Source organism: Macaca mulatta, chromosome 6 (assembly GCF_049350105.2).
Source record: "Macaca mulatta isolate MMU2019108-1 chromosome 6, T2T-MMU8v2.0, whole genome shotgun sequence".
Taxonomy (NCBI): domain Eukaryota; kingdom Metazoa; phylum Chordata; class Mammalia; order Primates; family Cercopithecidae; genus Macaca; species Macaca mulatta.
The window spans coordinates 82,808,570-82,825,862 of NC_133411.1; the positions used below are offsets into that span (position 1 = coordinate 82,808,570).

Sequence of the window (17,293 nt, forward strand, 5' to 3'; positions counted from 1 at the left end):
TTTGTTTTCTTAATGCTTTTTTAAATATGTAAAAATATTGAAGGAATTTATTAACCAACAGTCATATATCCAGTGTTGTTAAGTTGTTGCCTTAGTCTTTTTAAAGAGGAATGAGTAAAATACGTCGATGAGGGAAGATTTGGGAAATCTTCTGGTTAATCAAATGCTGGTTAATCAATGTTTACCAGCAAAGCCCTCCTACTGTGTTTCTAGAACCCTCCTTCTGTGTTTCATCTAACCTCTCCTTGATCTAACACTCCCATCCCCATCCTTTGCACTCTACTTTTAAGGAGAAAGGCAAGTCATAGGTAGTAAGCTCATAACAAGAATTAGTTTAGAACCAAACTGCTTTTTGGTTTACATACTGCAGTGTGTAAAGAATGAGTTGGCTCAGTTTCGTCTACCAAATTAGAATGATCCTACCCTCCAAGTGTATTGTAAAACTTGTATGAACAGACTGAGCATATCCAGCATAAAAGTAGCCCATCCCTGAAAAAAGATGTGGGGAAAAAACAGATGGAATGAGAAAGTTCTGGTTCCTCTCTGGCCTGTGTTTTTCCTCTTGATGTGCTTCCTTACTTTGTGAGCTCAAGTTTCAGTGGGTGCCAGGGGCACCAGTCCATTAAGAAGATCATGTCTGTTTTGCGAGCAGAACATGTTTCCGGAAGGCTCTGTGGATCACAGAGGTTGGTAGTAACATGGGGCATAGCCCAATTCAGCAGGAAGCAGTTAGAGCGGTCATCAGTCAACCTCCCCAACAGCACTTGGGTTTTCCTGTTGAGAGCAGGGACTGAGAGACAGGACTAGCTGGATTTCCTAGGCCGACTAAGAATCCCTAAGCCTAGCTGGGAAGGTGACTGCATCCACCTTTAAACACGGGGCTTGCAACTTAGCTCACACCCGACCAATCAGGTAGTAAAGAGAGCTCACTAAAATGCTACTTAGGAAAAAACAGGAGGTAAAGAAATAGCCAATCATCTATTGCCTGAGAGCACAAGAGGAGGGACAATGATCGGGATATAAACACAGGCATTCAACCTGGCAACGGCAACCCCCTTTGGGTCCCCTCCCATTTTATGGGAGCTCTGTTTTCACTCTATTAAATCTTGCAACTGCAAAAAACAAAAAACAAAAAAACAAAACAAAAAAAAAAAACAGGGGGCATAGCTAGACCCATCAAGAGCTGCCGGAATCAGTGGGTCAAGTGTCTTGAATAAAATGCTTCTTCCCAGGAAAGATGCCTCCCAGCTGGGTTCCCTAAGCTGCCTGCACATGTTTGACCAAGTGTGAGCTAAGCTGGGGTCGGTGCCCAGTTGATTAAACATGAAGTCGCTTATGTGGCCTGAGACCTTTGTGCTGTTAAACCAGGGCTGCTGGTATGCAGACCTATGCAGCCCGTCGGGTACACATAGCACATCTTCTCAAAAATGCCAGTTTTACTAATATTGGGGGTGGGAACCCCTTCTATTTTAAATACTGAAACACAGATAAATTGTGGATTAAGATGAAAAATGGATGATTTTTTTAAAAGGGTGAGACAGACATGATACTTTATGCTAATTGGGCTTTGAGCTGTGCCCACAAATATTCGTTTTCACCCCTCATTCATTCCATGTATTTCCTCTCTTCTGCATTTAGGGTTTTCTATGAAGAAGCTTATTGTTGCACAATTTGGGAAGCCTGGGGGTGTGTGGAGGTCCAGAGAGACTCAGAAAGGCTGGTTTGCATCTCCTAAAGGTAGCGTGGCCAGTAAGAGTCAGACTGCTGCATGGCTGTGCTCACCACATGTCATCTGTGATCTTGAACAAATGGTTGGACTGTCTCAAGCCTCTGCTTCCACTCTGTAAAGTGGGAATAATACCAGTGTCATAGGACTGTTGTGGGTTAAATGCTGTGCAATGAAGAGGAGCTGGTGCTGGCTTTGTCTGTGGCTGTGGAAAGGTGGATAAGGAGATGAAGCCTCACCTGCTACTTCTATTAGTGCCTCTCCCAGCCCTCTATCCTTACTTATTCATGTAGCAAGGTCTCTACATGCTGGAATTCACAGCCTTCTTTTATTGCTGAATTTCTTCTCTCTGCCCTTCGTCTCCCCTTAGATAACTCTAACTCCTCCAGACCTGATATCAAGATGAAAGGAAGGCTGGCTTGGGGAAGGGTCTGGAGTAGCTGAAGATCTGGAGTACCTGAAGACTACTCCAGAGGACTTTACCTCCAAGGGCAAGAAACCCATCTGGTGTGCTGCTCAAGGCTCTCCATACTATCAGGATGGTAGTGAATGGAGCACTAGGAGAGGAAATGGGGAAGCAAGGATTTTGAAGAGCAGACGAGAGCCATTATCTTTAATCTCCACCTCCATTCCCATGGGTGCAGCTCTAAACATGTTGCAAGAAAAAGCAGATCCACGTGGACTATGAATACTGGTCAACTGGCAAAATGAGCTTGGTTTGACTATTTAAATTAATAGTAATTATTATAATATCATCAGTGACTTAACAATTGATGCCCAGTGAACTGTATGTGATTCTCTTGCAGGCATGTGTATTATCAGGTGTTCCAGTTTAGCTGCCATGAAAGAACTTTTATCAGTAGAATGAACATCTGCCCAGCTTCTTGATTTTGAGCCGTCACCTGGTCTTCTCACTGTCATCTCACAACCGTACTCCTCTCATCTACCTGGCTTAGAAACAGCTGTAAATGACCTGGGGGTCTCCCTTCACGTATTCTTGAGAAGCTCAAAAACTTGGAAGGGTGGAGGGGAATGGCCCTCTTAGCTGTGTCCATAAAACAGACTTTGAAGGCTAAGGATTGGGACAGAAATACACCTTGATGTGTGTATATGATTTCTCTATTCTTGTCTTCACTTCTCCAGATGTGTTTTGCCACCCAACTTCCTTTCTCTCCCCTCCTTCAAACCTGACTTCAAACTCTCTTCATCTAGAAAACTGGCTCTGATTAATCCCATCATTCAACAACCTCTTTTCCCTCCCTCGGCTTTTCTGTTCTTTCACTTTAATTAGTTTGTACTTTTTCCAAAGGAGCTTTATAACTTTTCTCCAACTGTTAAATGTGTCTTCTCCTGTTAGATTGTAAACTGAGGTACAAAGTCCTTCCACCCTATCCCTTCTTTCTACCCATGAAGTGCTCTGCAACTATTTAAACATTAGTTAGAGACTTTGCCATATACCAAAAGAAACACATTCTGTTGTATTTATTGGTTTTAATTACAAGTCAGTTAGGATGCATTTTAGGATTCTGCATCTCCATAATTCTGTGCCAGCACTTTGCACCTAGTGGACCATTAGTACCATTACTTTTCCATCCCTGCCTAGCTTCATAATTTTGGACACTTCTGCTGCACAAATGCTGGCAGGGCTCTCATGACTTAATTCTGAAACTGTATTTTAGTGGCTGATACACAGAGAAGATTTGGCTATCTCCTCTGGTCTGCAGCTGACATGTGGCGTGAGGGAATTTACATACAGTACCATGGTCCAGTTCCCAGCCAAGAATTAAATGCCTGGAGATCAGCTATTTAAATCTGAAGCAGAACAGCATGAATTATATTTAAGGTAGTTGCTGTTCCGGCTCTTGTATAAAGTTCTTTCAGCTCTGGGCTAAAGAATCATAATATCAGAAAACCTTCATGTCCGTTGTAGTTTATAAGAACATCTCTTCTAAACTGGGACGATTTACTTTCTGAGAGCAGTGGTACTGCATGTTAGAACAAAAAGCACACAGCAAGCCAAAACCAAAATGTTTGCAGCTTTGTTGCCCTACTGCGGTAAATTCTTTCCCATGAGAGTGCTGTTCTCTGTGTATTTTATACACTTTCCAAGTAGTTTACACAATCATGGGTTGTATACATTCTCTGCAGCCTGCAAACTTGATGTGAGCCTCACCCACACTTGCCAACCCAACTCCCTTCCCACATCAGCCATTCCATTTCCTCCTACTGCTTTCTGTGCTGTTGACCTAAAAGAATAAAAATGTTTGCACTAATATAATCGGGTACCTCCAAAACACAAAGGTCAGTGAAAACTAAACAAAAACCAAGAATAGTTTTAAATACATGCCAACCCTATAGAGCAATCTATTAGCTCTAGGACCTTGAGTAAAGCACTTAACCTATTTGAGTCTTAGTTATGTGGAGGTAATAATACTTGTCCCATCTATCAGATGAGAGCTGTTCTAGTCATGAGAGAGAATTTATGTGGTAGCACTTTATAAATATATACGACTTCTATGAAACTGAAGAGCTCAGCATGTTTGGTTCAAGTCTTGCTGCTTGCTGTTGGCACCATATGCAGTGTTTTATGGCTTCTCATGAGTCTAGTCTCCTTACGAACCCTAAATGTGTGGACCCGAGCTGATTTTCATGTCCTACTTAAACGAGAGAAGCTTCTTGCTAATGAGAACTAGCCTAGGTGGCTTTAGTCCAGAATCTAATCACATTGAAATATATTCTTGATTCATGACTGTATTGTCAACATATATCCATTTGCATAGTATGATCCACTTGAGAGCTGAGTTTTTGGCAATATTTTTTAAATTGTCCTGAATCATGTGTTAATTCGCACTCACTAACAAACAGCATATGCTTGCATTAATAGTACCCATCTGTTCAACATCATAGCCTTCTAATTGAGTCTGTTGTATTAAACTTCTCTTCCAAATATAAGTTTTGACTTAAAGTCAGCTCCTTAGTATATCCCTGGAACAGTGAGATACCTTTATGTTTTGTTGCCTTAATTGTACAAGCTTGTCTTTATGTAAATTGGCATATTGGGGTGACTTTCTGGTGCCGAGCCATGTCCTGTTTCCACCTCCACCATCTGAAGTCACAAAGTGAGCTGGCTGCTACTTGTTGACTTCCTTTTACTTCCCCCGTATCGTGCTTCTCTTCTTCTTGTTCCTTCTATTGCCAGTCCCGCCCATGCAAAGCATCACCATGTTTTTCTTTCTTCTTCTAATTTGGATTTCATGTCACACAGGCTTGCTGCAGCCTTCTCATCACTGTCCAGGTTAGGTTCCCTTCCATTCATTCTCTTTCACTCATGTCTTACCCTACCTGTTTTCTCCCATTAGCCTGTCACACCCAAGCTATCTCTTTAGGCTGTTGGGCCTTCTAATAAGATATCATGGCATTAGTCATCTTCTGACCACCTCCTCTCTGCTGCCTTTGAACTTCTGTGATTTTTAAAAATATGGTAAAACTGACTAAATATTCATTGTACATTTTGAATGACCATGATCCTTTTCTAGAAGTTCAGATAGATCAGTTAGATGCATGAAAGTCATCCTTTACAGTGGACCTGGTATTAATGCTTATTCCTCATTATTTATTTATTTTTTTTTTTCTGTAACAGAACATTAAAACAAATTTAAGCCAGACACAGTGGCTCACGCCTGTAATCTCAGTACTTTGGGAGGCCAAGGCAGGCAGACCACTTGCGGCCAGGAGTTCAAAACCAGCCTGGTCAACACAATGAAACCCCGTCTCTACTAAAAATACAAAATAATTAGATGAATGTGGTGATGTGTGCCCGTAATCCCAGCTACTCAGGAGGCTGAGGCACGAGACTTGCTTGAACTTGGGAGGTGGAGGTTGCGGTGAGTCAAGATCACACCACTGCATTCCAGCCTGGGCAACAGAGTGAGACTGTCTTAAAAAAAGAAAAAACAAATTTCATATATTGTTATTTCTGATATAGATATAGTAAAGTAATACAGGTAAATGGTATAGAGTATTTGGAAAATGTATAAGAATAAAAAAAAATAAGAAGAACAAATCTGACCTCAAGTGATCCACCTGCCTCAGCCTGCCAAAGTGCTGGGATTATAGGCGTGAGCCACCGCGCCCAGCCCTTGTTTTTTCTTTTGATCTTATTACAACCCTAGCATTCCTCATGGTCTAATTTGTCAATATTGAATATTAATTATTTTTCTTTTGCTGGACTATATTTGAGATTTTTGGATCTCTGAGAAAAAAAGCCTATAATTTTACTTTGTATACTTTCAAGATGGTAACATTAATTTTATATGGTTTTTTTTTTTTTTTTTTGAGACGGAGTCTCGCTCTGTCACCCAGGCTGGAGTACAGTGGCATAATCTCGGCTCACTGCAAGCTCCGCCTCCTAGGTTGACGTCATTCTCCTGCCTCAGCCTCCCGAGTAGCTGGGACTACAGGTGCCTGCCACCACGCCCGGCTAATTTTTTTGTATTTTTAGTAGAGATGGGGTTTCACTGTGTTAGCCAGGATGGTCTCGATCTCCTGACCTTGTGATCCACCTGCCTCGGCCTCCCAAAGTGCTGGGATTACAGGGATGAGCCACTGCGCCCATCCAATTTTATATGGTTTTCAGGGAAAAACAAATTCACACAAATCTATCTGCTGATTAAGAAGATATCTATAATAATAGCGACACCCTCAGAAAAGCCTAATGGCTGCTGATGTCATCAAGCATTTACATGCAGGGAGACAGTGGCACTTCAGTTTAGTAGAAAGATCATGAACTTTGGAACCAGTTGTTTTGAAAACCAATTCTGCCATTTACCTGTTTTTAAGATCTTAGAATTACCAAAGACTAAACTCTCTGAGTTTGTTTCCCATTCAAAAAATGTATTTTTCAATCAATTCCTATCTTTTTTTTTTTTTTTTGAGATGGAATCTGGCTCTGTAGCCCAGGCTGGAGTGCAGTGGCACAATCTCGGCTCACTGCAACTTCCACCTCCCAGGTCCCAGTTAAGAAATTCTCCTGCCTCAGCCTCCTGAGTAGCTGGGATTACAGGCACACACCACCATGCCCAGCTAATTTTTATATTTTTAGTAGAAACAGGGTTTCACCATGTTGGTCAGTCTGGTCTTGAACTCCTCATCTCGTGATCTACCCACCTCAGCCTTCCAAAGTGCTGGGATTACAGGCATAAGCCACCGCACCCGGCCTTCAATTCCTATCTTAAAGAGGAATGCAGGGACTAAGAAGTAATATATGCGAAATATGTGATGTAGTAAGTGCACGTTAAGTATTAATCCTTTCTGTCTGTGTTTTTTTTTTTAACACATCATAAAGAGCTTACATTGATTAGAAGAATAAGTCATGTGCTGTATAATATATAGAAAAAACCCCACTTATAGCTAAGAGATTGTTTTGTTTTCTTGCATGTACTGTTGAGTCATGTGTGATCTAATTTTTCATTTTTCCTAACAGTCAAGGGAAAATTAGGCCAAGCCTCACTGTTCTCTTGTCTTCTAAAGCCTCCAACTTTGTAGGAATATCCTCTGCTATTGTACTGTTTGGGGTGGTTTTTGTGAGGATAGGGACAGGGGACTGTTGTTATAAGACCTGCTAACTCGGCTGAACAGTTGTAAAATATTATTATTCCTATGGGGTATTAAAGTTTATGTAAATATCTGGGTCTTTAAACTATTAATTATCTATAGAGAATAGGGAGAATTACTTTAGGATTGGTTCTAAATAACTTGGGACATTTTGCCCTGACCAACAGTTCAAGCATAAAAGGTTCATACCAAGTCCTAGGGAGTTGAGTTTCTTTCCCTTCTTCTAAATATAGTAGAAGCTTATCCAAACTAAAGATTTTTAAATTACCTTCTGTTGTTGGAGTTAAATTTTTAAGATTGGCCTTGGAAACTTGACACTTCATTCTTTCTTACTGAGATCTGTGTGGGGATGGGAGGACAGAGTATATAGGAGCAGGCAATGGACAAATGGAATTTTCTCTGTGCCTACTTGGTAATAAGTGGAGGTTTGGTTTCCAAACTGTGTCTTGAAATTGTAGTTGTTCAAAAAATTCCAAATCTAGGAATCATTGCCTATAATTCTTCCAAATTAAGCAGAGTTCTAGATACACCCCACCCACAAACCCAGTCTGCAGACCAGCCCTCTGTATATGGGCCTTAACATCTCCATAGGCTACTTTGGGTTTCTACATAATGAAAAAAGAAATTAGATATTCTTATTCAGATTTACACAGCGGACCAAATGAATTTTCCTCTTGTGTGAAATTTATAAATAATTCATCTATTCTGGAAAGACGTTCTGGGTGTGGAGACCCAGGTTTGGTTTAAAAACAAATGAACAGTCTGGTGTAGTGGCTCACGCCTGTAATCCCAGCACTTTGGGAAGCTGAGGTGGGTGGATAACCTGAGGTCAGGAGTTTGAGACCTGCCTGGCCAACTTGGTGACACCCTGTCTCTACGAAAAATACAAAAAAAAAATTTAACCTGGCATGGTGGCGCGTGCCTGTAGTCTCAGCTACTTGAGAGGCTGAGTCACGAGGATCGCTTGAACCCGGGAGGCAGAGCTTGCAGTGAGCCAAGATCGTGCTACTGCACTCCAGCCTGGGCAACAAGAGTGAGACTCTGTCTCAAAAAAAAAAAGAACAAACAAAAAAACCAACAAGTGTTAAGTAGATGTTTATAAGTATGAAAAAAGTTTGGGGACTTTTGTATGAAAGTGGGATTCAGGAACCCTCTTTCATGTGTAGATCCTGATGCCATGTACATTGAAAGCATATTTGCAGAAAAGGATAAATTATTTTCATAAAGCCTAAACTCTCTCTCCATTTTCCTGCATAATTATGACAAGCTTCTTAACTATTCCAGGCCCTAGTGACCTCACTGCAACAAAGAGGGTATTGGCAGCCAATCAGGAACTCTAACTCTTGTAGGTAAACTTGTCTTGTCACTGTTCGTTACCCTCATTTCTCCACCTGGGAAATTCTTCTAATGCTAAACTTGAAGATTTGGAGCTTTGTCTTTTGATGGTAGGTGGCCATAGTCGCTTACAGCCTTGTCTAACCTAAATATCCTCTGAAGTTGTGTATTGATTTATAACTTTGGAAGGTTCTTAGGAATGTGTCATGGGGGAACAGTTCCAAGGATGATGTGGAAGGCCGGCTCTCCATAAAGTTCCCCTGCCCTTAGTATCTTGTGTGACTATTATGAGAGCAGCAAACTTCGTAGGACTAAACTTGGAAGGACACAGCATCTCTGCCTTGAAGCACAAAGTTGAGCACACCATTCAGCAGCCTTTACTGAGCACCTATTATTTCCTTTGCCCTTGGTAGAGATATAGAAATGGATTAGACTCGAGGGCCTGTTCTCCATGTCTCCTAATTTTAGTAACTTGATGAAGCCATGTTTTTAACATGGGGGTGGCAGTCTCTCTCATCGTTTCAGATTCTTCAGAGTGCCTGTGAATATGTATGGGGTTACTAACAACTTCGGCCTAGGGTTTGCCTATTTTTCAAAAGAAAATTCAGTTCAGGGAAGTTTGATTATGTGGTCATTTAAAGCTTAAGATTAAGCAGCTGTGAAATACTTTTGGAAGCTGGTATGAAGCTGGAATATACCACAGGTCAAATTTACAGAGTGTATCAGCTTACTTGAAATCTTAGACTTTAGGTTCTCTCATCTTTATGTTCCATTCTCCCATTCCCACCCCAGTTTTAGTGTCTTGGAATCAATTCTCTTCCTTCTAGTGTGTTCTTTGATGTACAAATGCCATCTCTGATAACTATTCTTTAAGTTGTGAGAGGGGGCAGATATCCTTTTAGGTATTTTCTTCCAGACAAAAGCAGTTCTCAACTCTCAGAAGATGGAATCAACCCAAATGTCCATCAGTGACAGACTGGATTAAGAAAATGTGGCACATATATACCATGGAATACTATGCAGCCATAAAAAAGGATGAGTTTGTGTCCTTTGTAGGGACATGGATGCAGCTGGAAACCATCATTCTTAGCAAACTATCACAAGAACAGAAAACCAAACACCGCATGTTCTCACTCATAGGTGGGAACTGAACAATGAGATCACTTGGACTCGGGAAGGGGAACATCACACACCGGGGCCTATCATGGGGAGGGGGGAGGGGGGAGGGATTGCATTGGAAGTTATACCTGATGTAAATGACGAGTTGATGGGTGCTGACGAGTTGATGGGTGCAGCACACCAACATGGCACAAGTATACATATGTAACAAACCTGCACGTTATGCACATGTACCCTAGAACTTAAAGTATAATAATAATAATAAATAAATAAATAAATAACAGAAAAAAAAAAGATGGTTCAATGAACAATTGAAATGAATTATATACTCGAGGATACTTAGGATTCTTTGTAGAAATTTTGAACCACATAGAATAACAATGTATGTTTATAACGCTAAGGCTGGGCACCATGGCTCACTCCTGTAATCCCAGCACATTGGGAGGCTTAAGCTGGAGGACTGAGCTCAGGGGTTGGTTCAAGGCCAGCGTGGGTAACATAGTGAGACCTTGTCTCTACTGAAAATAAATAAAGGTTACATTTTTTAAAATACAAAATAAAATGCTAAATTGTGGGTCCACCCTCCCCTCCCCTCCCCTTCCCTTCCCCCCTCCCCTCCCCTTCCCTTCCCCCCTCCCCTCCCCTTCTCTCTCTCTCTCTTTCTTTCTTTCTTTTTTTCTTTCTTTCTTTCCTTCCTGCCTTCCTTCTTTCTCCTTTCCCTTCCCTTCCCTTCCCTCCCGTCCCCTCCCCTCCCCTCCCCTCCCCTCCCCTCCCCTCCCCTTCCCTTCCCTTTCTTTTCTTTTCTTTCTTTATTTTTTGAGACAGGGTCTTGCTTTGTCACCCAGGCTGGAATACAGTGGCGCGATCACAGTTTGCTGCAGCCTCCACTTCATGGGCTCAGGTAATCCTGCCTCAGCCCTCCGAGTAGCTGGGACTATAGGCTTGCACCACCACACTCAGTCAATTTTTTGTATTTTTTGTAGAGACGGGGCTTCACCGTGTTGCCCATGCTAGTCTCAAACTCCTGAGCTCAAGGAATTCACTTGCCTTGGCCTCCCAAAGTGCTGGGAGCTACCCCAGCCGGGCATATTTCTATGAATTGATAATTCCTGGTTTTCTGCTTTTCCTTAAAGAGAAATACCCTAAATAATATTCTATTATAGAACAGATTCTGAGCCCTGGTTTTGGGGACTCTTGCCAACCCTCCCTTCAATAGATCCCTCAAATCTGAGCATTTTGTAATTTTGCCAAACTTTCAATTGTTTAATAAAAACTTTAAGAGACCTTTTGAGTCATATTCATCACTTTGTGTTCCATCTCCATAACAAACTGGCACCAAGCAGCCACTCAAATATTTGTTGAACAAATGAATGAATTTTATTTAATACAAAGTGTATGCTGGCCTTGGTGTCTCTGTGTGAAGGTAGCAGGTAAAGAATGGGGGAAATTAAACAGTGACCATGTCAACTCCCTATTGAATGAGGTAGATTTTGGGCTATTTTTACATTGGATTTTGTATGTATTCTTTGGGAAATGGACTCCTAAAGGACCCTTTCATCTCTATACTTCTATTTCAAAATACTCTCTAACAACTTGCTTTCATTCTGCTCCTTGAATCTGTGAATAAGCCTTATTGTATAATTTCCATAGAATGCAATTGCTTTGAACTGTCATCTGATGCTATAAGTGGTATTTTGTGAGTTACTAATACATCAGAAATCTGTGTTCTTCACAATGTCCTCATGTTTTTTGTGATTCAGGCAGCAAGTAAAGATGAACTGTGGAGGTTGCAGTTAATCAAGTTACTTTAAAATGGAAAGAATTTTGAAGTCACTTAAATGACCTGTTTCTTGGGCTTGGCAGTGACAAGTCCCTTCCTGGGCTCACTTAGATTTAGCAGCAGGAGGTACTGGGCAAAGAATAAGAGCTGCAATGTTGACAGACCTTAGTTCCTGGCTCTACCATTGACCCAGCAAATAACCATGGGCAATCTCTTTCCCTTGCTTGACTTTGGTTTCCTCATTTATAGGAAAGAGATAATGCCTATCTTGCAGGGTAATCATGAGAACCACAGAACCACACAGTAACATATAGAAACATCCTTTATAGGCAGTAAAGCCACGTCTTAAGTGAATTATCTTATTAGCTCCATGATGGATCTTTAAATGACAGTGTTATTATCCATGCCAGTCATTCTTATCAGAAGTCCACTACTTAGTAAATATTGAGTAATGCAGAAATATTTGCAGGCAGTCTCTGTGGCCCAGAAGGAGCTGCTTTTGCTGTTAAGATTTTCTCAAGCTCCTAACCTTCTTAGACTTACAGTTTGACAGTAGATTATGAAAGGTATTCTCTCCCACTCAAGGAAGGTGAGGCCGAAGTGTGTGTAGTTAGAAAGTCAGTGGGCCTGGCAGAAGGTCAGAAGGCAAGGAATGGATATGTATAAGGAAGTCCCAATGAGGGTATACATTTTTTATACTTATTACCCTGTGTCTGGTGCTTTGACTCACATGTGGCACATAGAACCTAAGAATTGAACATTAGTTGAGTAAAGTCCACAGAATGGTGCTATCTTTGCTCCATTAATGATCATACTCTTATCGAGTGTAAATAATCAAATAAAATTACCCCACAGAGATATTTTGGAGCCCTTTTGGAGCCTTTTGGAGCCTTTCCTGATAAGATATTTTATTTGTTCATCATATATTTTTACAGAGCATGCAGCCTGTGCTGGGAGGTATGCTGGGCACCATGAGGACACAAATATGTCTTCTAGGAGTTTACTGTTAACTAAAGTGGGATAGGAGGGCATTTTGAGCTGAGACAATCAGGAAGACTTTGGGAAGAAAAGGGCCCACTGGGTCAAGCCTGGAAGATAGGTAGGATCCTACTAGATGGGGTCAGTATGTTGCAATTGCAATTTAAAGCTTTGTGGGTGTGTATTTTAATTCACACATTAAGTAAAATGTCCCTTAGGAACTGTCCTGGGCTTTTGCAATCTTGCATGGTTTGTGGAGGCAGTTGTGGACAGAGGCTGAGGGACCGGGTTCTGCTGGGGCTTCTGTCTCCTGCTCGGGGGTTGGTTGAGGCTGGAAGGGTGCAGCAGTGTAAGAAAGATGGGGAGAGCACCGCCTTTTTAATGTGACCCCAGTGCCTATTATTCCAAGTTGGGGATGGTATGACGAGCACAGGGGCTCCCACTAGGAATTTTATTTTGGATCCAAGCCTTAGTGTTTCTGGAGTACTATAAAATGAAAACATCCTGTCAGAAATGGGAAAGTCTTTAAGCTGACATTAAAAAGAGAAACTGGGAATCATGAGGTATCTTGGGGATTAACTGTTCAGAACAGTAGAGATGGAGGATTAGGTGATGGTATGTGAGTGTGGCAGGTATCATTTAAGAAAACACAGGAAAAGAAAATTATAAATTTTTTTTGAGACGGAGTCTCATACTGTCACCTAGACGAGTGCAGTGGTGCTATCTCAGCTCACTGCAACCTCCGCCTCCTGGGCTGAAGCGGTTCTCCTACCTGAGCCTTCTGAGTAACTGGGATTACAGGGTGCGCACCACCACGCCTGGTTAATTTTTGTATTTTTAGTAGAGATGGGGTTTTACCATGTTGCGCAGGCTGGTCTCAAACTCCTGACTCAGGTGATCTACCTGCCTCGACCTCCCACAATACTGGGATTATAGGCGTGAGCCACGGTGCCTGGCCTAAAAATTATAATTTTTAAAGTCTATTCATTATGCAGTAATGATGAGCTCACTTAGTGAGGATTCCCTGGAAGGTAGTTTTTCTGTACACGTAGAGTGCTATCTGTGTGCAAGGAGCCCTGACAAATTAGAAGGAGACATGAAGATGATCAAAACCTTCCTCTAAGGATCCCCTAGTTTGGAGAGACAGACAGACTGATGTATAGTGGGGGGCTTTTCTGATGAGTGATGTAATAAAAATGTGAATTAAAGTGCCAAAGAGAGCCAATGGATTTAGATTCAGAGGTCCGTGGAATTTTGCCTGAGATGATGTGAAAGCCACCACCTGCAGAAGGTGGGAGAATGGCTTTCCAGGCAGAGAGAAGGGTAGAGCAGAAGCACTCAGTGTTGGAGGGAGTGGTGTGGTCCTGGAACACGGAGCTGCCTGGGAGTGGTGGCTAACGTGTGGGCTTCCTGGATAGGGGGAGATGCAAAGTGTTCTAGAACCTTGTTCTGTAGGAAATAGGGGAGCCATCAAAAGTTTTGAGAGGGGGAGTAATAAGGAAGACGCTTCTGTTGGCCATGGGGAGAATGAGTGGAAGACGGGTAGTGGTTGAGTGACTAGACCTGTTCTGAGAGTTTATGGGAGAGACATTAAGACCTGGACTCTCTCAGTGGAGGTGCAGAGGAAGATTGAGAGCTTCGGTACTTTTCAGAAATGTGAGGGATCATTTTTAAAGTTTAGATTGGACTGAGTTTATTAAAGAAAAAGAAAATGTTTTTGACAGATGTCAATCTTTGTTGAAACACGTTGGTATCAGTGCTGTGGGGTGAGGTCTCCATGTTCAAGGAATGGAGCCACAATGGAAAATTGGGAGTGGTAGGAAGGGGGATGGGAACAAGGATGAGGACATTCATGGAAACTTCTGCCCCTTTGCACACTTCTTTTTTTTTTTTTTTTTTTTTCCTGAGACTGAGTCTAACTGTATTGCCCAGGCTGGAGTACAGTGGCGCAATCTTGGCTCACTGCAACCTCCACCTCCCAGGTTCAAGCAATTCTCCTGATTCTCCTGCCTCAGCCTCTCAAGTAGCTGAGACTACAGGCACCCGCCGCCACACCTGGCTAGTTTTTTGTATTTTTAGTAGAGACGGGGTTTCACTGTGTTAGCCAGGATGGTCTCAATCTCCTGACCTCATGATCCACCCGCCTCAGCCTCTCAAAGTGCTGGGATTACAGGCGTGAGCCACCGCACCTGGCCTTGATTCACTTGTTAGAAATAATACTATAAAAATACAAAAAACTAGCCAAGTATGGTGGCATGTGCCTGTAGTCCCAGCTACTCGGGAGGCTGAGGTGAGAAGATTGCTTGAGCCCAGGAGGCTGAAGTTGCAGTAAGTCATGATGGCACCACTGCAATCCAGCCTGGGTGACAGTGCCAGTTCCTGTCTCAAAAAAATAAAAATAAGAAAGGAAAAGAAATAATATTGTAAAATCCCAAGGCAAATCTCTCTCTTTGCCTGATGTTTCAATACTCCTGTCTCTGAATGTTCAGCTGCATATGAGTTTTTTCTGGTTGATTGTCTCTGGTGTTCAATGAAGACTGCCTTTGTAAATCACATGTTGTTATCCTCTATTTCTAGCTATTGTGGACGATGAAAGGCTCTCTGCAGAGGAGATGGATGAGAGGAGGCGGCAGAACATTGCTTATGAATATCTGTGCCACTTAGAGGAAGCCAAAAGGTAAGATCCAGACTTAGTCTATTTGTGCACCATCTCTTGGAGATAAGCTTTGTGATAAGGGCATGGGATTTTATGACCAGAGGGTTCTGAAATGGGCCAGCAATTCTAAAGAGCTGTCATAGTTGGAGATGGCCAGGTAGAGAGTCTTGCCTGCACTCAGTGATTTAGATTTGGCCAAACCTCCCGTGCCAGGAGACCAGTGGGCTAGGGGTGACCCCTCCACACTCTGCTCTAACCCTGAGTCACAGCTGGGTGTACATCACACTCCTATGCATATGCTACATAGTTCTAATAACTCATTTGCAGTCTTGTTGGCAGCAGGATAATGGGAGAAGAAGCATCTGTTTCTTGCAAATGGTTGGGCAGGGTTGAGAAAAAGTTGATGCCACAGCCAAAGTTGAAGCATTTTGGCTTAAAGTTAAAGCACTATTCCTTTCGCTTCCTCAGAGCCTCCCGGGAAATCACTGGGCCAACCGTAGATGGTTTCAAATTCTTCATCTCACTGGCTTGAATGTAGAGGAGCAACAATGACTTAAATCAACTTCGTTTTTCCCCAGAGCTTCCTTGGGTCTTTTCCCCACTCCCAGCCCAATGATGATAAATGCCCAGCAGGACAGTGGCATATCAGACTGAAGTCCATCAGTCCCTAAGTAGGTTTATGACAGCAATCTCCTCTTTAAACCATGGGTGTGTGGCCACTTAGGGTATGTTGTCTCTAAAATCACATTGACTCTTTTAGACTTTTTAGATTAAATAAATGTTGCGTTCTCCAAGGAGAAAGTGAAGATAAAGAGTCCTAAGTGCAAATACTTTCCGCATGAGAGGAATCAGAGAACTTTGTCCTTTGTGGGGTGAATACTACAGAGTTCATATGCCATGAGTTAGGGTTTGATTGAATGCTTTATGCCTTGATGGAGCAACAGTATTGTTCCCTGGACAAAGATATGTTCCAGCCCTCTTAGCTATATAGAAATAAATACTTGGTTAAATGGTCTTTGGTGTTAATTATCTCTGATCACTGATAAATGGCTATCTACAGAACTAGAATGATGAGGTTTTTGATCAGTATTTTGCAGAACATTTGGTGACACATGCCCTAATTTGGCATCAAAATTGCTTTCAAGGGGTTTCTCAGAGTTGTTTAATATTTTAATAGTGTCACATAACTTTCTTTAGGCTCTAAAAACCAAGTTTTAAAGATTGTTTAACATGTCTGTGAAGTCTACAGTTAGGTTGCAGGATGCTAGCGATTCACTATCAGTCTAAGATCGTTAAAAACATGCTTTTAGTCAAGTTGTTGCAAAAAAGTTAGATAAAGAGATTAATTCATAGGCATTGAGAAGAAGTGGTCTCAACCACTCCTGAGGCTAAGGTGGGAGGATCGCTTGAGCCTAGGAGGTGGAGGTTGAAGTGAGCTGAGATCGGGCTGCTGCATTCCAGCCTGGGTGGCAGAGTGAGATGCTGCCTTAAAAAAAAAAAAAAAAAGAGACAGAGAGAGAAAGAAAAGAAAAAAAAGTATATACTTTCAGTGAATAAGTTCAAGGAGATGGTAGAAAAACTTACTTTTCTATTGATACTCACTCTATGTTCTGTTTTTGCTTCCTGTTTTTAACAAGTGGGAAGGGGTGTCATGTAGAGGAAAATGATACGTGATTGGGAGTTGGTTTACCTAACTTCCTGGTCCCAGCTCCACCACTTACACAAGCAGTTTGACTTTCCACAGACCATTTAACCTGTGGGAAGTTCAATTTGTCCCTCTGTAAATGAGACAATAAAGATGATGTTACTTATTGCCCTACTTATTCATGGATTCAAGGATTTTTTAAAAATCATTTAAAGAAGGTGTAAGTATTCTGTACCCTATAGTGCCAGTCAGGTTTCTGGTGATAACATAAGCAAAGTTTTCTCCTCAGTATATTGAAATGGTATAAATGTAGCTTGAAAGCTTGTCACCTTCTCTAGTATTTTTGAAATTCTGTAGTTGAATTTTGTTCAGAAAGTCAGCGTAAGAATTATTTCAGATTCTTTGAGGAAAACTTTCTTTGGAATAGTTTCATGAAAATAA

The 17,293-nt window shown here is 41.7% G+C and overlaps 1 protein-coding gene across 4 annotated transcripts in view; it reads left to right on the plus strand.

Moving 5' to 3' along the window:
* IQGAP2 (IQ motif containing GTPase activating protein 2) overlaps nt 1-17,293 on the plus strand; it is a 310,132-nt gene that overhangs the window by 46,753 nt on the left and 246,086 nt on the right. For all 4 annotated transcript variants that reach the window (XM_015140297.3, XM_078004903.1, XM_028849526.2 and 1 more), the window contains exon 2: nt 15,129-15,228. In XM_015140297.3, the coding sequence (XP_014995783.1) occupies nt 15,129-15,228 (100 nt within the window). The remainder of the gene's footprint in view (nt 1-15,128; nt 15,229-17,293) is intronic.